This window comes from Cherax quadricarinatus, chromosome 57 (genome assembly GCF_038502225.1).
Source record: "Cherax quadricarinatus isolate ZL_2023a chromosome 57, ASM3850222v1, whole genome shotgun sequence".
Taxonomy (NCBI): domain Eukaryota; kingdom Metazoa; phylum Arthropoda; class Malacostraca; order Decapoda; family Parastacidae; genus Cherax; species Cherax quadricarinatus.
This window is the reverse complement of record NC_091348.1, coordinates 27,647,774-27,675,458: the sequence shown is the minus strand read 5'-3', so window position 1 is coordinate 27,675,458 and position 27,685 is coordinate 27,647,774. Positions and strand designations below refer to the sequence as shown.

At 38.9% G+C, this 27,685-nt stretch overlaps 1 protein-coding gene across 1 annotated transcript; it reads right to left on the bottom strand.

Annotated features, from left to right (window-relative positions):
• Positions 1-1,947: 1,947 nt before the first annotated feature.
• Positions 1,948-26,215, bottom strand: LOC128693584 (nuclear factor Y-box B). Its single transcript, XM_070097433.1, has 4 exons — positions 26,073-26,215; positions 16,665-16,754; positions 11,777-11,884; positions 1,948-2,778 (listed from the first exon to the last, which is right to left on the bottom strand). Exons 1-4 carry the CDS (start codon positions 26,088-26,090, stop codon positions 2,617-2,619), a joined length of 378 nt encoding a protein of 125 aa, XP_069953534.1. The 5' UTR covers positions 26,091-26,215; the 3' UTR covers positions 1,948-2,616.
• Positions 26,216-27,685: the final 1,470 nt, after the last annotated feature.

Sequence of the window (27,685 nt, the reverse complement as noted above, 5' to 3'; positions counted from 1 at the left end):
TGGTTAGGTATCGCCTCTCAAAGATCATCCAATTTGGATTAATCTTTCAATTCGAGGGATTTCCTAAAAAACTAATCTTTGAGGTGTCCATCTGTAAAGTTTTTAGTTTCTACTGTAACAAATGTCATTACAAAATTTGACAGAGAAGGAATGGTCCCTGTGGACAGCTCGAAGGAAAAAATGTGGTTACAAAAAACTTTTTTCTATCTTAATGTTAAGATGTATCTATGCTAATGTATCTGCATGCCACCATCCACTACAATAATTATTCTCAAGGATTTTTACAAAACCCTAAAATTATTTGTCTATAAAATTAATAATGCAAAAAACGAATCTTGTCACTCTGCCTAAACCACCAGATAAAAACCTTCCTTTTGTTGTATATAAAGATCACCAGTTTTGTACCATTCAATTATAATTTTTTTTTTTTTTACTTCATCAGCCATCTCCCACTAAGCAGAATGACCTAAAAAATAAACATTCACCACCATTCATTCAATAGTTTTCTTGCTAAAAGTGCGCAGCCATCAAGTGTGTGCATCATAATTCAAATAACCTGTTGAACTGCATCATGACCCCTTACTCAGAGTGCAGGCACCGTGCTTCCCACTTGCAAGACTAAGTCTGCCTGACCAGTTTTTCTGAATCCCTTTATAAATGTTACCTTGTTCACACTCCAACAGCACGTCAAATCCCTTAAGCACTTGTCTTCACTAGCCCTGATCTAACATGCTCTCACACACATCATCTGGATGCTCAAGCCCTTACCATATAAAACCTTCACACCTTTCTGAGACAACCCCTACCCATTCTACCTTCCACCATGGATTAAATACCCTCCTGATCATCCTATCATGTTCCATCTTCTCTTAAATATCCAAACCACCTTAACACTCTTACCTTCGTCCTCTGAATATTTTTCATAACACCACACAGTCTTCTAACTGCTACACTCCAAATTCACTGTTTAATACAGTATTCACACCACACATTGCTCTTAATTAAGCACCACCGTCACTTACACCACTCTGTTCATACCTGCTCCTATGATTTACAAAATACACCAGCTGTACCACTGTCTACCCACTCCTGTGATTCACAACATACACCAATTGTACCACTGTCTACCTGCTCCTGTGAGTTACAACATACACCAACTGCACCATTGTTTACCTGCTCCTGTGATTTAAAACATACACCAACTGTACCACTGTCTACTGCTCCTGTGATTTACAACATACACCAACTATACCACTCAGTCTATACAAAGGAGAAAAAATATCCCAACAGCATGAATTTGCATTAATATGAAAACATTTTAAGATACAAGAGTGCAATATTAAACATTATATAGCTAAACTTTACCAAAACACAAACACTGCCTAACTCTCGAGACTATTTTGAATCAAACTGACTAATAGCCAACAATCGTCAAAATGGCTGTTCTTGACAAACCATACCATGGGCGGGATTTGAACCCACGGTCAGAGAGTCTCAAAACTCCAGACCGTCGCGTTAGCCACTGGGCCAGCTAGCTTCAATAAGATTCGTCCAACTAGGTGTATTTCTACACCATAGGAAGGTTAGCATAGGCACCACTGTGTCCACCCGCTAGCATGCCGTGACGAACTCTAGCTCAATTCCCTCGAAGCCCTCAACATGACTCACGAAATCGTAATGACACGATTGCAAACAAACCGTACCACGGGTGGGATTTGAACCTGCGGTCAGAGAGTCTCAAAACTCCAGACTGTCGCATTAGCCACTGGGCCAGCTAGCTTCAATAAAATTCGTCCGACTAGGTGTATTTCTACACTATAGGAAAGTTAGCATAGGCACCACTGTGTTCACAAATGCAAGTTTTTACAGACGAATCTCCTGGCCATGCTAGCGGGAGATTCGTCTGTAAAAACTTGCATTTGTGGACACAGTGGTGCCTATGCTAACCCTCCTATGATGTAGAAATACACCTAGTTGGACGAATCTTATTGAAGCTAGCTGACCCAGTGGCTAACGTGACGGTCTGGAGTTTTGAGACTCTGACCGCGGGTTCAAATCCCGCCCGTGGTATGGTTTGTTTGCAATCGTGTCATTACGATTTCGTGAGTCACTGTTCTTGAATTCACAAGAAAATGTCCAACACAAAGAGGTCCTGGGAAATGAGAGGTAATCAGGCATGATCCAAGAAAAAGAGAGGGTTAACTCAAATTCCTTAGATCAAGAACCCTTGAATATGCAAGCTCATGAAGTTGAAGCACATTCATTACAGCTTTTAGAAGATTTGGAAAGTGGCTGCCTTACAGAGCCAAGGTAAGTACATTCAAGTCCCTGAGTTTTCAGTGTGAATGTGAGATAAACTCTTATGTATTTTCAAAAACTAGCTTGCCCCAGACCCTTAAGAAATGTAATGTATGTTGTAGAGTTGTGATGCTACACTCCAGCTGTGCTGAGCCTAATCGTGTGTTCCATGTTAACTGGAACGAAACTGATATTTTATAAGTAACAAAACCTTTAAGAAACACTGTACTCCTCCAAATGTGATCTGTATCCAGTCCCCTTAAATATTAGGCATAAAAACTCCAAACAAAACGAGAACTCAGACTAAAGATGATAATTTTATCCTAAGGTAAACTGTTGAGTGACTTGACCCGGACCGTAGGTGCAAACAATCTCAGACTGGTTAACGTGGTCGGTGGTGAATGTGGCCATGTTGTTTGTAAAGTCTACATCATAACTTCCTTCCATTGAGCCTTCCATTGGCTTGTCTCCTTTGGTAGACTGTGGGAAAAGAAAAGAAAAATAATCAGAATCAATGGTAACTGAGGCAACAAGCCAAAAAGGTGATAAATTAGACACATGTGCAACACTTGGGCATCTTTATTATGGGAACGTTTTGCCACAGTGGCTTCATCAGTTCAATACAAAGAAGAATAGTGAAGATCAGAAGTTTGAGGTAATCAGTCAAGATCAATGAACTGATTACATCAACTCCAGGCTGAAGGACTGATTACCTCATACTCCTCCTGATCTTTACTATTCTTCTTTATATTGGACTGATGAAGCCGCTGTGTGGCAAAACGTTCCCACAATAAAGATACCCAAGTGTTGCACATGTGTCTCATTTATCAACTAGCTGCTGCTTAAAACTATTCATCTATAAGCCAAAAAGCATTTACAGTATAAGCACATGTAATGCAAATCAACCATCTATTTTAACCCTTGCTCTGTTGAGACCTCTGAAATTAAGCCTTTTAGGGTCAGAGCCCCTAATCTGAAACTTGCTCTCAGGGTCAGAGAATAATAATAATAATAATAATAATAATAATCCTAGGTAGTAGGTTGGTAGACAGCAACCGCCCAGGGAGGTACTACCGTCCTGCCAAGTGAGTGTAAAACGAAAGCCTGTAATTGTTTTACATGATGGTAGGATTGCTGGTGTCTTTTGTCTGTCTCATAAATATGCAAGATTACAGGTAAGTCTTGCTACTTCTACTTACACTTAGGTCACACTACACATACATGTACAAGCATATATATACACACCCCTCTGGGTTTTCTTCTATTTTCTTTCTAATTCTTGTTCTTGTTTATTTCCTCTTATCTCCATGGGGAAGTGGAACAGAATTCTTCCTCTGTAAGCCATGCGTGTTGTAAGAGGCGACTAAAATGCCGGGAGCAAGGGGCTAGTAACCCCTTCTCCTGTATATATTACTAAATTTAAAAGGAGAAACTTCAGTTTTTTCTTTTGGGCCACCCCACCTCAGTGGGATACGGCTGGTACGTTGAAAGAAGAATAATAATAATAATAATAATAATAATAATAATAATAATAATAATAATAATAATAATAATAATAATAATAAAAATTACTTTTTCTTATGCAATGATAGAGAATCTTTTTCCCAAGGTAATGAAACCAAAAGTACAAAATTTGATGGAAAACTTATGGAATTACACTTGCAAAATTAGCAGTCTCTGTGATATTTGTGCATCAGCATTTTCACCCACTTGAAGCCCAATTCTCAGCCGATTCCATTGTTCCAGCCAACCAAACTCAACTATTTTGCTGTTATATATTCCTTCTATTAAATGACTGGGTACAAGAAACTGCCCATTTACCTATTTCAACTACCCAATAAAGGAATCAGAAATTGGTAATTTGGTTAATTTCACACAAAATTAAAAAAGTGCCAATTTAAAAATAGGGTCCAGAATAAACAATGTAGACATTCCTGGCACTTAGAAAATATTTCCCCTATTCATCAGTTATGTCCCTCAGCCTCTCCATTTTGAAATTTTTATTCACACAAAAAAATAGAAGATTTACTGTTATGCAGACTACTGCATTTTTGTAATAATTGTATAAATAATATCAGTGTATTTATGAACACATATTAGACCGACCAACTGGGCATGTATTGGACGAGTGACGTAATGTGTACTCTGAAATATCAGCAAAAATCGAACACTTGCGCTACTTTGAGCTCAAATTCAAGCTACTTTCAGTCCTGAAACCAATCAAAATCATCTCTGTTACTATATCATCCATTCTATCAAGTGAGACTAAGAAACTAAGGATACAAACCATACGAAAATACACTGCAAAGTTGCTCTTTTACACCAAAAATACTTGTTTTTTTTCTCATTATGCACTACATGCTGCAGATTTTTTTTTTATATGGTGCACACTTACTGCAAAGACCCATTCTCTCATTGTGTAGAACAACTGGACCGACCTGGGCTTTAAAGCCATAGTAGAATGGGAACCACCCTCAAAGGGTTAAAAGTGCTGATAGTAGAAATGTTTAGTGCCAGGAATGTCTACATTGTTTATGGACTATTTTTAAATAGGTATTATTTAATTTTGTGTAATATTGGCCAAATTTTGTATAAAAGTTTTAGGGCAGCTGAAACACCAGTTTCTTGCACTATCAACATAACAGAAGGCATACTAGCGAAATAGCTAAGAATTTGCTCAAACAACGGAAATGACTTAAAACAGGACTGAAATTGATTCAAGATAACCAATGCATACATGCGCCAAGACCACTAACTTTGAACCTGTGTAATTCCGTAAATTTTTCATCAAATTTTGTACTTTTTTTTTTTTTTTTTTCAACAAGTTGGCCGTCTCCAACCGAGGCAGGGTGACCCAAAAAAGAAAGAGAATCCCCAAAAAGAAAATACTTTCATCATCATTCAACACTTTCACCACACTCGCACATTATCACTGTTTTTGCAGAGGTGCTCAGAATACAACAGTTTAGAAGCATACACATATAAAGATACACAACATATCCCTCCAAACTGCCAATATCCCAAACCCCTCCTTTAAAGTGCAGGCATTGTACTTCCCATTTCCAGGACTCAAGTCCGACTATATGAAAATAACCTGTTTCCCTGAATCCCTTCACTAAATATTACCCTGCTCATACTCCACCAGATTGTCAGGTCCCAAGTACCATTCGTCTCCATTCACTCCTATCTAACACGCTCACTCACGTTTGCTGGATAGGAGTGAATGGAGACGAATGGTACTTGGGACCTGACGATCTGTTGGAGTGTGAGCAGGGTAATATTTAGTGAAGGGATTCAGGGAAACCGGTTATTTTCATATAGTCGGACTTGAGTCCTGGAAATGGGAAGTACAATGCCTGCACTTTAAAGGAGGGGTTTGGGATATTGGCAGTTTGGAGGGATATGTTGTGTATCTTTATATGTGTATGCTTCTAAACTTTTGTTGTTATCTTCAGAAAAAGATTCTCTACCATTTCAGAAGATATTTTTTTTTAAAAGTGGACACTGAGAGCAATATTAACCCTTTCACTGTCCAGATCTCCGAAATAAATATTGCTTTCAGTGTCCACTTTTTTTTTGTTTAATTTTTTCTTCTGAAATAGTAGAAAGGAACATCAGGAAAAGAAGTACTGCATGAATAAAGTGTATGAGTGTGAAGATCAAAATATGCAGGCTGCTGGAATTTAAAACATGGAAAGGAAGTGGAGTTAGAAAAGTCTACAAATGCTTCCCACAAATTGCAGTGAGACCCTTCCTACAGAAATGATCATTAAAAATCACTAAATGAAAGGAGTGGCAAAGGTAAGGAAGAAATCAGAAAATCAATATCAGGGATAGATAATGGGTGTAAAGGAGAAAGATACCAAGATCAGACTGTGTACTACCTGCTGAAAAGACACGTACCACAGTATAATGAGACAGTACAGATGAACTGAGAATAAGATATATCAATGCTCACAAGAAGTGCACTCTTGTTAATGTTTCATCAGGAAAAGCATCAAGTGACTGCAATAAAATAGACAGAGATAAGACCAAGAGTGGAATGTAATTTTGGTTCTTGCAAACACAGAGGACAAAACTGGGAGAGCAACACTTGGAACTCCCCTCAATTTTCCCTGTATAATCTTATATTACACTATAATAAAGACAGCAGTAAATGGGAAGACAATTGAAAGCAAGCAGTGGCTATCAGCTAGGATGGTCAGCACAGAGCAAGATTCAAAAGGGGTAGGTGGAGTAGAGGGAAGAGATATTGGAGCCTACCCAAGGAGTAGAAAGAGAGAGAATAGTGGTATACAGGGAAGAAGGAACCTAAGTAGAGACAGAGGGGGTAATGTCATTATGTAGGGGTGGATGGATGTCTAGAACTGTCACTGCCACACAAGGCAAGGGGCATGACTCAGAGGTATGAATAGTTAAGCACAGAGCAAACGGTTGGTAGGGAGTTTTGGTGACCGGAGGAGTTTTGGGCCTTTGAGGTGCTGAAATAAAGATGAAGGATTAGGTAGGGAAGGCTGTGTGGATGGAGAAACACACGGGATAGAATACAACAAAGAAATAAGCATGGGTGACTGTGGGTGATCTGGGAAGTAGGTTGGTAGACAGCAACCGCCCAGGGAGGTACTACCGTCCTGCCAAGTGAGTGTAAAACGAAAGCCTGTCATTGTTGTACATGACGGTAGGATTGCTGGTGTCCTTTATTCTGTCTCATGAACATGCAAGATTTCAGGTACATCTTGCTACTTCTACTTAAACTTAGGTCACACTACACATACATTTTTTTTTTTTTTTCAACAAGTCGGTCATCTCCCACCGAGGCAGGGTGACCCAAAAAAAAAGAAAGAAAATCCCCAAAAAGAAAATACTTTCATCATCATTCAAAACTTTCACCACACTCACACATTATCACTGCTTTTGCAGAGGTGCTCAGAATACAACAGTTTAGAAGCATATACGTATAGAGATACACAACATATCCCTCCAAACTGCCAATATCCCAAACCCTTCCTTTAAAGTGCAGGCATTGTACTTCCCATTTCCAGGACTCAAGTCCGACTATATGAAAATAACCGGTTTCCCTGAATCCCTTCACTAAATATTACCCTGCTCACACTCCAACAGATCGTCAGGTCCCAAGTATCATTCGTCTCCATTCACTCCTATCTAACACGCTCATGCACGCTTGCTGGAAGTCCAAGCCCCTCACCCACAAAACCTCCTTTACCCCCTCTTTCCAACCCTTTCAAGGACGACCCCTACCCCTCTTTCCTTCCCCTATAGATTTATATGCTTTCCATGTCATTCTACTTTGATCCATTCTCTCTAAATGACCAAACCACCTCAACAACCCCTCTTCTGCCCTCTGACTAATGCTTTTATTAACTCCACACCTTCTCCTAATTTCCACACTCCGAATTTTCTGCATAATATTTACACCACACATTGCCCTTAGACAGGACATCTCCACTGCCTCCAACCGTCTCCTCGCTGCTGCATTTACCACCCAAGCTTCACATCCATATAAGAGTGTTGGTACTACTATACTTTCATACATTCCCTTCTTTGCCTCCATAGATAAAGTTTTTTGACTCCACATATACCTCAACGCACCACTCACCTTTTTTCCCTCATCAATTCTATGATTAACCTCATCCTTCATAAATCCATCCGCCGACACGTCAACTCCTAAGTTCTTGTTTATTTCCTCTTATCTCCATGGGGAAGTGGAACAGAATTCTTCCTCCGTAAGCCATGAGTGTTGTAAGAGGAGACTAAAATGCCGGGAGCAAGGGGCTAGTAACCCCTACTCCTGTATATATTACTAAATTTAAAAGGCGAAACTTTCGTTTTTCCTTTTGGGCCACCCCACCTCAGTGGGATACGGCTGGTGTGTTGAAAGAAAGAAGAAAGACTGTGGGTGAGGGTACAACAAGGGCCTGAAGGTGCCTAGCAACTTTGGAGTATGAGAAGCACGGATGTCTCCCCTAACCCTTTCAGGGTTTCCGACGTACTAGTACGGCTTATGCACCAGGGTTATTGACGTACTAGTATGCCTAAATTCTAGCGCCTTCAAATCTAGTGAGAAAGCTGGTAGGACTACATATGAAAGAATGGGTCTATGTGGTCAGTGTGCACAGTATAAAAAAAAAATCCTGCAGCACACAGTGCGTAATGAGAAAAAAAACTTTGTGTTTTTGGTTTAAAACAGCAACTCTGCACTGTATTTTCGTATGGTATTTATGGTCATATTCTTGTTTTCCTGGTCTCATTTTATAGAATGGAAGACATATTACAGAAATTGAGATGATTTTAATTGGTTTCACAATGAAAAGTACCTCGAAATTGAGCTCAAAGTAGCAGAAATGTTTGATTTTTGCCGAAGTTCAAAAGTAAACAAATGCCACGCGTCCAATACACGTCAACTGGTGAGTCTAATATTCTTCCACAAGTGTGCTGATATTATTTATACCATTTCTACACTAATGCAGTAGTCTGCATAACAGTAAATCTTCTATTTTTTGTGAGAATAAAAATTCAAAGTGGAAAGCAAAAGAAATGTAAGAGGGGTGTGGGGGCATGACTAATGAACAGAGGAAATGTTATTTGGAAACTGGCATCTTTTGAAATTTGTGTGAAATTGGGAAAATTGCTAATTTCTGACCACTTTATTGGATAGTTGAAATCGGTAAATGGGTGGTTTCTTGTACTCATGCAATAGAAAAAATGGAGTTTTAGCGAAATAGTCATGATTTCTGTCGACTAGTACACTGGAATTGGCCGAAAATAGGGCTCAAAGTGGGCGAAATCGCCGATGCACAAACATAGTTGAGACCACTAACTTTGCGAGAGCATAATTCCCTAAGTTTTCCATCAAAATTCATACTTTTGGTGTCATTATGATCAGGAAAAGATTCTCTATCTTTTCATAAGAAAAAATAATTTTTTTTCCCGAAAAATTTTCGACCCTGAGAACAAGTTTAGGAGAGGGTCTCTTGAACCTGAAAGGGTTAAAGGTGGAAGAGAGAAACTGCCCTAGCATACAAGAGGCTCTTCTTATCTTTAACCCTTTCACTGTCCAGACCCCCGATCTGAAACTTGTTCACACTATCCAAGATTTTAAAAAAAATTGTCATTTTTTCCTTAAGAAATAGTATTGAATCTTTTTCTGAAGGTAATAAAACAAAAAGTATGAAATTAATGGAAAATTGATGAAATTATGCTTTTGCAATACTTTAAGTCCTATGTTAGGCCAATTACAGTGTTCCAGTCAGCCAAATTCTTAGCTATTTTACTAGTACGTCTTCCATCTCATTGACTGAGCACAAGAAATCACCCAATCTACTATTTCAACTACCCATAAAGTGATCAGCTCTTAGCCTGTCAATAAAGTTAGGTATTCTTAACCTGTAAATAGCTTGTCAATAAAGCTAGGGGTCCTTAACCTAACCTTGTCAAACCCTGTATATAAAAAAAAAAAGGTTCAGAATAAATAATGCAGGTATTCCTGGCACTAAAATAACATCTCCTCTTTTCATTAGTTTTGTTCCCAGGCTTTACAACATGAATTCCATTTTTATTTTTTTATTTTTAACACACCGGCCATATCCCACCGAGGCAGGGTGGCCCAAAAGGAAAAACGAAAGTTTCTCCTTTTACATTTAGTAATATATACAGGAGAAGGGGTTACTAGCCCCTTGCTCCTGGCATTTTAGTCGCCTCTTACAACACGCATGGCTTACGGAGGAAGAATTCTGTTCCACTTCCCCATGGAGGTAAGAGGAAATAAACAAGAACAAGAACTAGTAAGACAATAGAAGAAAACCCAGTGGGGTGTGTATATATATATGCTTGTACATGTATGTGTAGTGTGACCTAAGTGTAAGTAGAAGTAGCAAGACGTGCCTGAAACCTTGCGTGTTTGCGAGACAGAAAAATGGACACCAGCAATCCTACCATCATGTAAAACAATTACAGGCTTTCGTTTTACACTCACCTGGCAGGACGGTAGTACCTCCCTGGGCGGTCACTGTCTACCAATCTACTACCTAGGTTTGATTTTTTTCTTCACATAAAAAAATAGAAGATTTACTGTTATGCAATATTGTTATACACAAATGTATAAATAATATCAGCGCATTTGAGAACGCATATTACACCCACCAGTTAGACGTGTAATGGACAAGTGAAGTCGTTTGTTTACTCTTGCATATCGGCAAAAATCAAACATTTCCACTACTTTGAGCTCAATTTCAAGTTATTTTCAGTCCTGAAACTAATCAAAATCATCTTTATTTCTATATCATTCTATCAAATGAAACCAAGAATACAACCAAAAAAACCATGCAAAAATACACCACAAAGCTGCTGTTTTAAACCAAAAACACAGTCGCAGTTTTTTTCTCATTATGCACCATGTGCTGCACGATTTTCTTTATATGGTTCACACTTACCACAGACTCATTCTCTCATATTTAGGCCAGAATTTACTACTCACAGCTTATCCGAGTGAGCTGAGCTCAAGCCGAAGTACTACAGCATGGCCAGTGCTGGTTCAGATAATGTATTTTGTGTTCTGTGAGAAAAGTAGGCACTGGAGAGAATATGTAGGGTGACCCTCACTATGGTGAAGACAAAGAGGAAGCCCGGCTGCAGGATGAATTATTATGGTCAGCTACACCATAGTCCGGGCATTCTGCCAATGACCTACAATACTTAGCTAAATGGCTAAACCAACAGAAATTTCTGCTATTGGTAAGGATTAATTTCTTCACTTGCAAGTGCTGTCCTACTATATAAACCAAAGCTGGATGCAACTGTTAGTTTAAGGTCAGTTTAGCAACACTACATGGATAACACATCCTACCACAGGCAAGTACACAAAATTCTACTTTGATAACTGGGAGGTTCTTAAACCTAAGTTGCTCCTGAATATCCAGGCCACAATGAGCAACGTCCTGCTGGACTAAAGAATGTGGAATGAGGACAGTACTGCAGCTAGCACTGTCAGAAGAATGTGTGTGTTGTGACAGGGGTGTAGTCAACAGAGTGAAGGAGGGACAGATTATTACAGGAAATGTTTTGCCCAACATACCTCAAGAATGTTTTGTTATGCTATGGCCAGTGAAGTAATTTGTAGGTGTTGCTGGCTGAAGAGAAAAGAATTTTGACCAGGAGCATCTATGAAATGTAGACTGGAGGAGAAAAGGTTTCTGAGAAGCTTGTTCCTTAGAGCAGGAGTGAGCAGTGTCAGTGTCAGGATCATCAAGAACAGGTCAAGGATATGTGGACGGAGGAGTCAAGCCTCGTCAACACCAGTAAGCACTAAATCCTTTGGGGTCATGTAACATGTGGGAAATGGGAGATAATGATATTTCCATATAAGAAATACAACAAATTTACAGTTTACTTTAAAAGAGATACGTATATATTTCAGAGATTGTTATAATCTGTGTTGCTTCATACTCACTCCCTCACTCACCTCACGAAATTTTTGAAGGTAGATTTTAAGGGGTTCAACATAATTCTCAAACCCTAGTGCATTCATGGCCCACAAGATGTCTTCACCATTGATAGTCTTCCTTTTCTCCTGTAAAAGATAAACTACGTCATTAAATGAGCCATGAAAAATAATACTGTATTTCTAATAGCTACCAAATACATTCAAACCTTAAAATTCATGAGATTAGATTACAGGATCAAAAGCAAGGACAAAAACTGCTAACTTTGCAAGAGCATAATTCTGTAAGTTTTCCATCAAATTTTGTACTTTTGGTTTCATTACCTTAGGAAAAAGATTACTATTTCATAAGAAAAAAATTTGTTTGTTTTTTTAAATTTTTTTTTTTTTTTTTTTCAACAAGTCGGCCGTCTCCCACCGAGGCAGGGTGACCCAAAAAAGAAAGAAAATCCCCAAAAAGAAAATACTTTCATCATCATTCAACACTTTCACCACACTCACACATTATCACTGTTTTTGCAGAGGTGCTCAGAATACAACAGTCTAGAAGCATACACATATAAAGATACACAACATATCCCTCCAAACTGCCAATATCCCAAACCCCTCCTTTAAAGTGCAGGCATTGTACTTTCCATTTCCAGGACTCAAGTCCGACTATATGAAAATAACCGGTTTCCCTGAATCCCTTCACTAAATATTACCCTGCTCACACTCCAACAGATCGTCAGGTCCCAAGTACCATTCGTCTCCATTCACTCCTATCTAACACGCTCACGCACGCTTGCTGGAAGTCCAAGCCCCTCGCCCACAAAACCTCCTTTACCCCCTCTCTCCAACCCTTTCGAGGACGACCCCTACCCCGCCTTCCTTCCCCTATAGATTTATATGCTTTCCATGTCATTCTACTTTGATCCATTCTCTCTAAATGACCAAACCACCTCAACAACCCCTCTTCTGCCCTCTGACTAATACTTTTATTAACTCCACACTTTCTCCTAATTTCCACACTCCGAATTTTCTGCATAATATTTACACCACACATTGCCCTTAAACAGGACATCTCCACTGCCTCCAACCGTCTCCTCGCTGCTGCATTTACCACCCAAGCTTCGCACCCATATAAAAGTGTTGGTACTACTATACTTTCATACATTCCCTTCTTTGCCTCCATAGATAACGTTTTTTGACTCCACATATACCTCAACGCACCACTCACCTTTTTCCCTCATCAATTCTATGATTAACCTCATCCTTCATAAATCCATCCGCCGACACGTCAACTCCCAAGTATCTGAAAACATTCACTTCTTCCATACTCCTCCTCCCCAATTTGATATCCAATTTTTCTTTATCTAAATCATTTGACACCCTCATCACCTTACTCTTTTCTATGTTCACTTTCAGCTTTCTACCTTTACACACATTCCCAAACTCATCCACTAACCTTTGCAATTTTTCTTTAGAATCTCCCATAAGCACAGTATCATCAGCAAAAAGTAACTGTGTCAATTCCCATTTTGAATTTGATTCCCCAAAATTTAATCCCACCCCTCTCCCGAACACCCTAGCATTTACTTCCTTTACAACCCCATCTATAAATATATTAAACAACCATGGTGACATTACACATCCCTGTCTAAGACCTACTTTTACCGGGAAATAGTCTCCCTCTCTTCTACACACCCTAACCTGAGCCTCACTATCCTCATAAAAACTCTTTACAGCATTTAATAACTTACCACCTATTCCATATACTTGCAACATCTGCCACATTGCTCCTCTATCCACTCTATCATATGCCTTTTCTAAATCCATAAATGCAATAAAAACTTCCCTACCTTTATCTAAATACTGTTCACATATATGCTTCAATGTAAACACTTGATCTACACATCCCCTACCCACTCTGGTTTTGCTTTTGGTTACCCCAAAAGCAAGTTTGAGAGCTGGGTTACAACCCTGAAGGGTTAATACTGAGAGACAATAACAAAACAGCAATTACAATTTGAGAAATAGAAAATTATTGGAGTAGAAATATAGGAGAAAAGAAGTACATAGGTATTAATTCTGACTAGAATCAGGACTGACAATATGCTTTAGATATACAGTGGACCCCCGCTTAACGATCACCTCCCAATGCGACCAATTATGTAAGTGTATTTATGTAAGTGCGTTTGTACGTGTATGTTTGGGGGTCTGAAATGGACTAATCTACTTCACAATATTCCTTATGGGAACAAATTCGGTCAGTACTGGCACCTAAACATACTTCTGGAATGAAAAAATATCGTTAACCGGGGGTCCACTGTACAGCCTCTTCTCGCTTTATAACATTTCTGGTATATTTTTAAATGTTTATTCAGTGGTGTACTGTATATTGTAATAAAGAGAATAGAGGAAATCAGCTCTAATATACATTATTTAGGTATGCAAACTGGTCAGAGCCCATTGTAAGTCTGAGTCGTCAGGAAACGAGTACGTCACTAAGTGAGGAGAGGCTGTACGTGGAACTTATAGCTAGTCTTTATAAAACACATCAAATTCAGGTTGAGATTTTTTATAATGTTTTTGAAACAGAGTGCACATGGAGACCTTCTAGCAGTCTTTTCCATATTCTTGGGCCTTTTATGACCATGGAGGTTCTATGCGGGCTGAGTCGAACACTTGGGATATCAGTGTTTTTAATATGTTAATAAGTCACATAAAACACTGTAAATCCAGGAAAATTATTATTATTATGTATTATAATCATGGGGGAGAGCTAAACTTGTAGGATTATACAGTGCATGTGGGTGGGGTGGGGGGTGGAAGGTATTCAGGCTTAATTCAGGGAACCAGAGCACAGATCCAATTCCTTAGATCAAGAGCCCCTCACCAGCACCAAGGAACCTCCCTTGAGGAGAAATCTAGGAAAAATGAAGATTGAACAATGAGTGTTTGTGAGAGTGAACACACAAACTGACACAGGTAGCCTTAGACTCGAGAAACAATGAAAACAGACAGGCCCTGGACAAGCACACTCTGGCCCATACCAGACAAATGTTGGAATCATCAGACTTAGTCCACTGATTCAAAAGACTACTGGACACTACTGCTATGGACAAAATCTGGAATCTATAGTCTTTTTACATTTTGTCTGATTATAATTTTGATGTGTCTGGCTAATGTATCTTTGTCTACAGTTCCCAATATCTGTTAAATGAAGTCCATTAAAGAGAGGCTTTACTTCAGTTAGAAGACTGGTTGGTCCTCCAGCTTTAATACTTGGACACCACAGTGTTGAATCCAACCCTTACCAAGAGTTGTTCACAATTTTGTTAATGTGATTTCAAGTCACTCATAATGGTCTTCAAGGGACTTGAGACTGAGCTTGCCTCCAATGTGGTGGTGAAATTCATCTGTAAAAGCTAGCATTTGAGGTCATTGTAGGGCCCATACTAACCTTCCAAGTGTGCACAGAAATAAGCTTAACTGGATGATTTTTACTAGGTTAGCATGATATGCTGATCAGCTTCCTGGCCAGCTAGCTTAACCCGTAAACATATATATACGTTTTTTCAACATTTGAAAGTACGTAAAAAAAGTAGATCTTTTTTGTTTTTTTTTTTTACATTTGAAAATGTGTAAAAAAACTTTGATCTACTTTTTTTGTTGTTATATTTGAAAATATGTAAAAAAACGTAGATCTACTTTTGTAGCGCTACACATGTGAACGTAGATCTGCTTGGACCGTTTACGAGTTAAACACTGATATACCATGGCTTCAATTTCCACCCATTCTATGAGATACTATTATATTTATCAGTCATTTCCACACCTGCACCTGTATTAAACAGTTCAAATTTAAATGTTTATTTCTTTTTGTGTTAAAAAATAATGTAGTTTACATGTAATGAAACACTGATAAAAAAAAAAAAAAAAGCCACTAGTATGCAAAGCATTTAGTCTGACCAAAATGTTTCATGTAACAGGGGCTTCCCCCCCCCCCACTAATGCAGCAGTTTTTAACCCTTAAACGGTCCAAAGAGATCGACGTTCAAATTCGTAGTGCTACAAAAGTAGATCTACTTTTTTTGACATATTTTCAAATATAACAAAAAAAAAAATATGTAGATAAAAGTTTTTTACACGTTTTCAAATGTAAAACAAAAAAGAAGATCTACATTTTTTTACATATTTTCAGATGTTGAAAAAACGTATATATACGTTTGGACCATTTAAGGGTTAATTATACCCATTCTTCATTTATTTGGAATTCCTGCAATAAATATATTTACCACTCATTATAAGCTAAGGATGAAAATATTTTAATGAAAGTAAGCAATGTGTGTACTATATATTCATTTTTTAGGCCTAGTTTTATTGCTCACTTAATATATGATAGTGTAAACATGTTATCAGGCTTTTATATGCATTTGAAAGTAGAAAAAAAAAAGGGGGATATGATTCACTTTACAGCAGTAGCCTGGAACCTGACCTGCTGTATAAGTGGGGCCTGCTTGTGTATGCACTACATACACAATTCCCAAAATTGCAATATTTTAAATTTTTGGAAATAAAATTGATATTTTTATTTGTTGTATACAGTAAAATATAAAAGGTGGCTCATGACTCAAGAAGTGGTATCTTCAGTTCACATTTCAAGTACCTGGGTCTAATCCTAGGTGTTGGCCAACCTGTGGGTCGCATTCTTGGGAAGTGTGTGAAAATATCCCAGTGGCAATAAGCCAGCCCAGCTGCTTTCCTGGGTTATCCTGCATTACTAGCCCTCCAGGTTGATAATCTGGAAACAATCTTCACACACAATACATCATCAATAATAATCACAAGAACCATTAGAACGAAAACCAAGGGAACGCCAGATGTCACGACCTCACCACTCAGTATAACAACAATGCCAACGCACCTGGTGACATCTGTCTGAAGCTTCACTGGTCACAAAGCTGATGAACTCACTCACACACTCCTGTACACACTCACGAGCATCCTTGGCAATCTGAAGTGAAGGACATTTAACATTAACCCTTCATTATTAAACTATGATGGTATGTGCAACAATATGAAAGGTAACCTTCACTGCCTAAAGATTCACCCACAAAGGGGATTTATTAGTATCTAAACCTTACATTGTCCAGGCCTCTGAAATGAAACTTGCTCTAAATGTCGAAAAAAAAAAAAAATCTTCAGAAATGGTAGAGAATCTTTTTCTGAAGGTAAAGGCACCAAAAGTATGAAATTTGATGGAAAAACTTAGAGAATTACACAGATGCAAAGTTAGTGATCTCAGCACAATTTATGCACTGGCAATTCTGCCAACTGAGTCCCATTTTAAGGCAGTTCCATGGTTCTAGTTGACCAATTATTAGCTGTTTTGCTTGTGCACCTTCCATTCTATTGACTGAGCACAAGAAGCCAACCATTCAACTATTTCAACTACTCTATAAAGTGATCAGATTTCAGGAATTTGGCCAATTTCACATAAAATTAAAAAAAAAAAAAACCCTCTCCGATGTTACCCTTGCTTTCTATTTTGAATTCTTATTCACACAAAAAATAGAAGATTGTTTATTTCTCAGATAATAATATATAGCCAGGAAAGATTGTTCATGGTTTACAGCATCCCAGTAATTGAATCAGACCTAATAAAAACCCATTAAAACAGACTAGGAGATGTAGGTGGCTTCACCCATTCTCTGGATAATTGACAAAAATTGAATAGTTCCACTACTTTAGAGCTCAACTTCAAACTACTTCCACTCCTGAATCAAAATGTCTTCCATTGTATCAAATAATACCAAGAAACTCATAATAAAACTAACCATCCAAAAATACACTGAAAATTTGCTATTTTAAACTACACACAGAGTCATGGTTTTGTCTTCCACATCATGCTCTGCATGGGGCAGGATTTTTCTTATATGGCGCACTCTTACCACACAGACCCATTCTCTCATGTGTATGCCTCAATTTAAAGCTAATAGAATTTACAATATTATTACAGCATGGACCCCAAGCTCAAAGCTGTAATATTACAGCACGGACCCCAAAAGGGTTAACGGAAATGGCACATGTCTATTGGAAATGGAAGCCTAAATTTAAATCACAGAATAATGAAAACATGAGCTATGACTAAGCTCTTAAGGTTTTCTACTGCATATAGTTAAAAGTGCTTACATAATACTAAAACCAGAGAACAAGTTTATTATTTAGAATATGTAATATCTGATCACTACATCAGCATATTTATCAATTATAATACAAAGCAAAAAATAATAACCTGTATTGCACAATTTTTTGCTAAACTTTGATAGCAAATGCACAAAAAAATATAAAGTCGTACTGAACATACAGATTTTGGGAAATGTTGAGTGAATGCATGGGGAGTTTTGAACCAAGTGTGAGAGTAATGGTGGTTGGGGATTTCAATGCTAAAGTGGGTAAAAATGTTGTGGAGGGAGTAGTAGGTAAATTTGGGGTGCCAGGGGTAAATGAAAATGGGGAGCCTTTAATTGAGCTATGTGTAAAAAGAGGTTTGGTAATAAGTAATACATATTTTATGAAAAAGAGGATAAATAAATATACAAGGTATGATATAGCTCATAATGAAAGTAGTTTATTAGATTGGATAAATAAATATGCAAGGTATGACTCAAGAAATCGTAATGACACGATTGCAAACAAATCATACCCCCGGCTGGTCTAGTGGCTAACGCGACGGGCTGGAGTTTTGAGACTATGACCGCGGGTTCAATCCCGGCCGGGGGTATGATTTGATATGCAAGGTATGATATACATAGCTCGTAATGAAAGTAGTTTATTAGATTATTTTTTTTTTTCAACAAGTCGGCCGTCTCCCACAGAGGCAGGGTGACCCAAAGAGAAAGAAAATCCCCAAAAAGAAAATACTTTCATCATCATTCAACACTTTCACCTCACTCACACACAATCACTGTTTTTGCAGAGGTGCTCAGAATACAACAGCTTAGAAGTATATACGCATAAAAATACACAATATATCTCTCCAAACTGCCAATATCCCAAACCCCTCCTTTAGAGTGCAGGCATTGTACTTCCCATTTCCAGGACTCAAGTCCGGTTATATAAAATAACCGGTTTATGTATTGTTTATGATTATGTATTTATGATTATGTATTTATGATTTATGATTGATGGGTAGGCTACAGGATGTACACGTTTATAGAGGGGCAACTGATATATCAGATCATTATTTAGTTGTAGCTACAGTTAGAGTAAGAGGTAGATGGGCCAAGAGGAAAATGACAACGACAAGTAAGAGGGAGGTGAAAGTGTATAAACTAAGGAAGGAGGAAGTTCGAGTGAGATATAAGCAACTACTGGCAGAAAGGTGGGCTGGTGCAAGTATGAGTAGTGGGGGGGTTGAAGAGGGTTGGAATAGTTTTAAAAATGCAGTCTTAGAATGTGGGGCAGAAGTTTGTGGTTATAGGAGGGTGGGTGCAGGAGGAAAGAGGAGTGATTGGTGGAATGATGAAATAAAGAGTGTGATAAAAGAGAAAAAAGTAGCTTATGAGAGGTTTTTACAAAGCAGAAGTGTTATACGAAGAGTAGAGTATATGGAGAGCAAAAGAAGGTAAAGAGAGTGGTGAGAAAGTGCAAAAGGAGAGCAGATGACAGAGTGGGAGAGGCACTGTCAAGAAATTTTAATGAAAATAAGAAAAAATTTTGGAGCGAGTTAAACAAGTTAAGAAAGCCTAGGGAACGAATGGACATGTCAGTTAAAAACAGAGTAGGGGAGTTAGTAGATGGTGAGATGGAGGTATGTATTGGGTAGATGGCCATAATATTTTGAGGAACTTTTAAATGTCGATGAAGAAAGGGAGGCGGTAATTTCATGCACTGGTCTGGGTGGTATACCATTTTGTAGGAGTGAAGAAGAGCAGGATGTGAGTGTGGGGGAGGTGCACGAGGCATTACATAAAATGAAAGGGGGTAAAGCAGCTGGAACTGACGGAATCATTACAGAAATGTTAAAAGCTGGGGGGATATAGTGTTGGAGTGGTTGGTATTTTTTGTTTAATAAATGTATGATAGAGGGGAAGGTACCTAGGGATTGGCAGAGAGCATGTATAGTCCCTTTATATAAAGGGAAGGGGGATAAAAGAGATTGTAAAAATTATAGAGGGATAAGTTTACTGAGTATACCAGGAAAAGTGTACGGTAGGGTTATTATTGAAAGAATTAAAGGTAAGACAGAATGTTGGATTGCGGATGAGCAAGGAGGTTTTAGAGTGGGTAGGGGATGTGTAGATCAAGTGTTTACATTGAAGCATATATGTGAACAGTATTTAGATAAAGGTAGGGAAGCTTTTACTGCATTTATGGATTTAGAAAAGGCATATAATAGAGCAGATAGGGGAGCAATGTGGCAGATGTTACATGTACAGTGGACCCTCGACCAACGATGGCATCGTATAACGTTAAATCCGACTAGCAATACATTTTAACACAAAAATTTTGCCTCGACTAGTGCTAAATAACTCGACCAACACAATTCGTTCCATTCGAGACGCGTCCACGTGTGGCCTGCGCAGTGTTTACAAGCCAGCCACCGCAGTCGCATCCAAACATACAATCGGAACATTTCATATTATCACAGCGTTTTTAATAATTGCATCTGCAAAATAAGTCACCATGGGCCCAAAGAAAGCTTCTGGAGTTTACCTGGAGAGAGTTCCGGGGGTCAACGCCCCCGCGGCCCGGTCTGAGACCAGGCCTCCTGGTGGATCACAGCCTGATCAACCAGGCTGTTGCTGCTGGCTGCACGCAAACCAACATACGAGCCACAGCCCGGCTGATCCGGAACTGACTTTAGGTGCTTGTCCAGTGCCAGCTTGAAGACTGCCAGGGGTCTGTTGGTAATCCCCCTTATGTGTGCTGGGAGGCAGTTGAACAGTCTCGGGCCCCTGACACTTATTGTATGGTCTCTTAACGTGCTAGTGACACCCCTGCTTTTCATTGGGGGGATGGTGCATCGTCTGCCAAGTCTTTTGCTTTCGTAGTGGGTGATTTTCGTGTGCAAGTTCGGTACTAGTCCCTCTAGGATTTTCCAGGTGTATATAATCATGTATCTCTCCCTCCTGCGTTCCAGGGAATACAGGTTTAGGAACCTCAAGCGCTCCCAATAATTGAGGTGTTTTATCTCCGTTATGCGCGCCGTGAAAGTTCTCTGTACATTTTCTAGGTCGGCAATTTCACCTGCCTTGAAAGGTGCTGTTAGTGTGCAGCAATATTCCAGCCTAGATAGAACAAGTGACCTGAAGAGTGTCATCATGGGCTTGGCCTCCCTAGTTTTGAAGGTTCTCATTATCCATCCTGTCATTTTTCTAGCAGATGCGATTGATACAATGTTATGGTCCTTGAAGGTGAGATCCTCCGACATGATCACTCCCAGGTCTTTGACGTTGGTGTTTCGCTCTATTTTGTGGCCAGAATTTGTTTTGTACTCTGATGAAGATTTAATTTCCTCATGTTTACCATATCTGAGTAATTGAAATTTCTCATCGTTGAACTTCATATTGTTTTCTGCAGCCCACTGAAAGATTTGGTTGATGTCTGCCTGGAGCTTTGCAGTGTCTGCAATGGAAGACACTGTCATGCAGATTCGGGTGTCATCTGCAAAGGAAGACACGGTGCCATCCCTGTGATAAAAAGGGTGAGAATTAGTATGGAAATTAAGAAAGATTTTGAAGGGTTTGGGGCTAACCCTGAGACGCCTATGCCAGTTGTGGAATCCATTGTGCCTACTTCAAAGATTAAGGAAATGTGTGCAAAGTGGGTTGAACTGCAAACCTTTATGGATGAAAATCACCCTAACACAGCTATTGCAAGCCGTGCTGGTGACTATTACAATGACAATGTTGTGGCCCATTTTAGACCAATCGTAAAGAAACGGGAGGTACAGAGCTCTATGGACAGATATGTTGTGCGACAGAGGTCCAGTGACTCTCAAGCTGGTCCTAGTGGCATTAAAAGAAGAAGGGAAATAACCCCGGAAAAGGACTTGACACCTCAAGTTCTAATGGAAGGGGATTCCCCTTCTAAACACTAACACTATCCACACTCTCCCCTCCTCCCATCCCATCAATCATCACCAGATCTTCAATAAAGGTAAGTGTCATGTAATTGTACATGTCTTCTTCAGTTTGTGTGTATTAAAATTAATATTTCATGTGGTAAAATTTTTTTTTTCAATACTTTGGGGTGTCAGGAATGGATTAATTTGATTTCCATTATTTCTTATGGGGGAAAATTAACTTGACTAACGATAATTTCGACTAACGATGAGCTCTCAAGGACGGATTAACATCGTTGGTCGAGAGTCCACTGTACGTATATGGAATAGGTGGTAAGTTACTAAATGCTGTAAAGAGTTTTTATGAGACTAGTGAGGCTCAGGTTAGGGTGTGTAGAAGAGAGGGAGAATACTTCCCGGTAAAAGTAGGTCTTAGACAGGGATGTGTAATGCCAAAATGGTTGTTTAATATATTTATAGATGGAGTTGTAAAAGAAGTAAATGCTAGGGTGTTCAGGAGAGGGGTGGGATTAAATTATGGGGAATCAAATACAAAATGGGAATTGACACAGTTACTTTTTTCTGATGATACTGTGCTTATGGGAGATTCTAAAGAAAAATTGCAAAGGTTAGTGGATGAGTTTGGGAGTGTGTGTAAAGGTAGAAAGTTGAAAGTGAACATAGAAAAGAGTAAGGTGATGAGGGTATCAAATGATTTAGATAAAGAAAAATTTGATATTAAATTGAGGAGGAAGAGTATGGAAGAAGTGAATGTTTTCAGATATTTGGGAGTTGATGTGTCAGTGGATGGATTTATAAAGGATGAGGTTAATCATAGAATTGATGAAGGAAAGGCGAGTGGTGCATTGAGGTATATGTGGAGCCAAAAAATGTTATCTATGGAGGCAAAGAAGGGAATGTATGAAAGTATAGTAGTACCAACACTCTTATATGATGCGAAGCTTGGGTTGTGAATGCAGCAGCGAGGAGGCGGTTGGAGGCAGTGGAGATGTCCTGTCTAAGGGCAATGTGTGGTGTGAATATTATGCAGAAAATTCGGAGTGTGGAAATTAGGAGAAGGTGTGGAGTTAATAAAAGTATTAGTCAGAGGGCTGAAGAGGGGTTGTTGAGGTGGTTTGGTCATTTAGAGAGAACGGATCAAAGTAGAATGGCACGAAAAGCGTATAAATCTGTAGGGGAAGGAAGGCGGGGTAGGGGTCATCCTCGAAAAGGTTGAAGGGAGTAGGTAAGGGAGATTTTGTGGGCAAGGGGCTTGGACTTCCAGCAGGCGTGCATGAGCGTGATCGATAGGAGTGAATGGAGACGAATGGTATTTGCGACCTAACGATCTGTTGGAGTGTGAGCAGGGTAATATTTAGTGAAGGGATTCAGGGAAACCGGTTATTTTTATACAGCCAGACTCGAGTCCTGGAAATGGGAAGTACAATGCCTGCACTCTAAAGGAGGGGTTTTGGGATATTAGCAGTTTGGAGGGATATGTTGTGTATCTTTATACATACATGCTTCTAAACTGTTGTGTTCTGAGCACCTATGCAAAAAGTGATTATGTGTGAGTGAGGTGAAAGTGTTGAATGATAATGAAAGTATTTTCTTTTTGGGGATTTTCTTTCTTTTTGGGTCACCCTGCCTCAGTGGGAGACAGCCAACTTGTTAAAAAAAAAATACATACATACATACATATACAGTGGACCCCCGCTTAACGATCACCTCCAAATGCGACCAATTATGTAAGTGTATTTATGTAAGTGCGTTTGTACGTGTATTATAGGTAGTAGGTTGGTAGACAGCAACCGCCCAGGGAGGTACTACCGTCCTGCCAAGTGAGTGTAAAACGAAAGCCTGTAATTGTTTTACATGATGGTAGGATTGCTGGTGTCCTTTTTTCTGTCTCATGAACATGCAAGATTTCAGGTATGTCTTGCTACTTCTACTTACACTTAGGTCACACTACACATACATGTACAAGCACATATATACACACCCCTCTGGGTTTTCTTCTATTTTCTTTCTAGTTCTTATTCTTGTTTATTTCCTCTTATCTCCATGGGGAAGTGGAACAGAATTCTTCCTCCGTAAGCCATGCGTGTTGTAAGAGGCAACTAAAATGCCGGGAGCAAGGGGCTAGTAACCTCTTCTCCTGTATATATTACTAAATGTAAAAGGAGAAACTTTCGTTTTTCCTTTTGGGCCACCCCGCCTCGGTGGGATACGGCCGGTGTGTTGAAAGAAAGAAAGAAGTTTGTACGTGTATGTTTGGGGGTCTGAAATGGACTAATCTACTTCACAATATTCCTTATGGGAAAAAATTCGGTCAGTAATGGCACCTGAACATACTACTGGAATGAAAAAAGTTCGTTAACCGGGGGTCCACTGTATATATACTATATATGCAGTACAAAGAATACCCAACATCATGGCCCATGGCCTGGTAGGCAAAACGCTCGTTTCACACGCTGAGGGTCTGTGGTTCGATTCCCAGCAAGGGTGGAAACATTGGTTGTGTTTCCTTACACCTGTTGTCCCTGTTCACTTGTCAGTAAAATAGTACCTGGGTGTTAGTCGACTGGTGCGGGTCGCATCCTGGGACAAAATTAACCTAATTTGCCTGAAATGCTCTGCATAACAAGAGGCTTTCTATATAGTAGTATGTTGCTGATGTCAGCTGGGCCTGTATACCTTGTACATGTACTTGTAGTAATAAAGATATTATTATTATGATATCTATTTAATACATATATTGAGTAAGACAAGCATTTAAGAAAAAAAACAGACATAGTAAATTAACAGATAACATTAATGAAAAATATTAACACTACATCAGACAAGGAGCACAAAAACCTAAAATATAAAGAGAACTGAGAATTCAGATAATATAATGGAGACAAATTTTGGTAGTGAAAAATACAACTTCACAGGGTTTAGACAATATTTTCTGAGTTGTGGTTTAAATTTAAGGATACACAGTTTTTTATTTCTTCTGGTAGACTATTCCGGATTTTAGGCCCTTTTATTCACATACCATTTTGACACAGATTCAGACATATACAGTGGACCCCCGGTTAACGATTTTAATCCGTGCAAGAGGGCTCATCGTTATGCGAAATAATCGTTATGCGAATTAATTTTCCCCATAAGAAATAATGGAAATAAAATTAATCCGTGCAAGACGCCCAAAAGTATGAAAAAAAATTTTTTTTACCACATGAAATGTTAATTTTAATACACACAAACTGAAAAAGGCATGCACAATTACATGACACTTACTTTTATTGAAGATCTGGTGATGATTGATGGGATGGGAGGAGGGGAGAGCATTATCTTCTTACTGTTTAGAAGGGGAATCCCCTTCCATTAGGACTTGAGGTAGCAAGTCCTTTTCTGGGGTTACTTCCCTTCTTCTTTTAATGCCACTAGGACCAGCTTCAGAGTCACTGGACCTCTGTCGCACAACAAATCTGTCCATAGAGCTCTGTACCTCCCGTTTCTTCAAGACTTTCCTAAAATGGGCCATAACATTGTCATTGAAATAGTCACAAGCACGGCTTGCAACAGCTGTGTCAGGGTGATTTTCATCTATAAAGGTTTGCAGTTCAAACCACTCTGCACACATTTCCTTAATCTTTGAAGTAGGCACAATGGATTCCACAACTGGCATAGGCTTCTCAGGGTTAGCCCCAAACCCTTCAAAATCTTTCTTAATTTCCATACTAATTCTCACCCTTTTTACCACAGGGTTGGCACTAGAAGCTTTCTTGGGGCCCATGGTCACTTATTTTCCAGAAACACCACCGAAAACACTGTAATAATACGAAATATTCCGAGTGTATGCTTGGATGTTACCGCGGAGGCTGGCTGGTAAACAATGGGACAGCCGGCACATGTGAGGGCACATTGGACGCGTCTCGGACGAAAATCGGTATGCGGGTTTTTAATCGGTATGCGGGGCAAAAATTTTGCGATAAAAGTAATCGTTATGCGGAAAAATCGCTATGCGATGCCATCGTTATGCGGGGGTCCACTGTACATGGAATATCAAAGGAATTTAATTCATGTCTGATATTCATGGGTTGTGGTGAAGTTCTCTAGGAGGTCTTAATTCCAAATTGTTATCTTGCTCGAATATCTTGAAGATGTAAAACGAATAGCAGAATATATGAAAGGTATTTATGTTTAGCGAGTTTAACATTTTGAGTAGAGGTGGTGAGTGTTGTCCTAAGCTTGCATGTGATATAATACTAGTACCTGCATGACTAGTTGCATGAATACTGGTTTAAGATTGTTTAGAGATGTTGATCCCCATACATATTATTACTACAATCAAAACTAAGTGCTAAACCTGCAAGGGTCACACAGTCCACATACACAGATAACATTAGAGATATGGATAGATAAGATTGTGGTACAGAGTGAGCTGAGCAGGGGTAGGTATATTTGATGATTTCAATAATTGTATACAACATAGTTTCACTCCCTGTGACTTAATTACTCTCTCACATCCTGAATATGTTTCCTGTGTATCACTATTCTGTATTACTGTTTCATTTTCACTTGTGCTGATTTGTACCTGTGTTTCTACTCTTTCACTAGCTATGTAATCAATTTTTACTTTATTTTCCTACTTTTTGCTAATTATTTTATTAATTGTTATGAACTTCATATATACGTATATTAAATGTTGAAGAGGATAGGAAGGCTGTGATTTCATGCACTGACCAAAGCCAGAGTGAAAGAACATGTTTGTGAACCAAGTCAATGAAGGTAATTTTTCACATCTTTTCCTGCTGTAAAGAACTCTCATTGAACAAGGAAAAGAACTCACAGATCTCTGAGGAAAGATGTAGTGAAGAACTAAAGCTCCTGTGGAGAAGGCTCGGCATAATTACCAACTATTTTAAAAACCCAGCCTGCTTTTTTTAAAAAATGAATGAGTAAATATAGGGAAAACTTTTTAAATATGTTCCTATTAAACAACCTAAGTAAAAGAGGTTGCAGAAGAATGCCCTGGCATGAGGTATCCCCCTCCTATATTTCATGACTTTCAGGATTAGAGACGAGGAAATATTTCCTGCTTCAATGTTTCAAGCACAAGTTCCTAACACTGCAAAATGGTGCATGCTTATGGAAAGACAAAATAGATAAAGGAACACTGCCACCTTAATTTTATCTACTTCCAGACATTTGCTTAGTTGTGCCACAAGTTCAACAACCACCGAGAGAATACTCTCTACATCATATTTGGTCTGGACAAAATTAAAAAACATGCTAGGTGTAGATAAGCTTCAAAATTAGTTTAAACACACAAGCACTTGTGTTTACCAACTGCATATGTGCCTGATGTGGAGTCAATATACGATGTTTCTGGTCATCCAAGCTCCAAGTCAGACTGTCAGCCAATTGCACTGTCTTGTTAAATGAAAATTTTCTTGCCTTGCAGATAACGTAGAACTAGTATAGTTAAACCATACCACGGATGGGGTTTGAACCCGCAGTAAGAGTGTCTCAAAACTCCAGACCGTCGCGTTAGCCACTGGGCCAGCTAGCTTCAATAAGATTCATCCAACTAGGAATCTTGGACGAATCTTATTGAAGCTAGCTGGAACAGCGGCTAACGCAACGGTCTGGAGTTTTGAGACTCTTACCGCGGGTTCAAACCCCATCCGTGGAATGGTTTGTTTGCAATCGTGTCATTACGATTTCGTGAGACTAGTATAGTTAGTTAATTACATACAAATTATAACACAACAATGGGTAATAGGTTACTCTAAATGTTTAATACCAGAATATATGTACAATACTAACAAGTATTTGCAGTAAACTTTCAGTTTATGAGAGAACAGAGGGAAGATGCAGGTGGC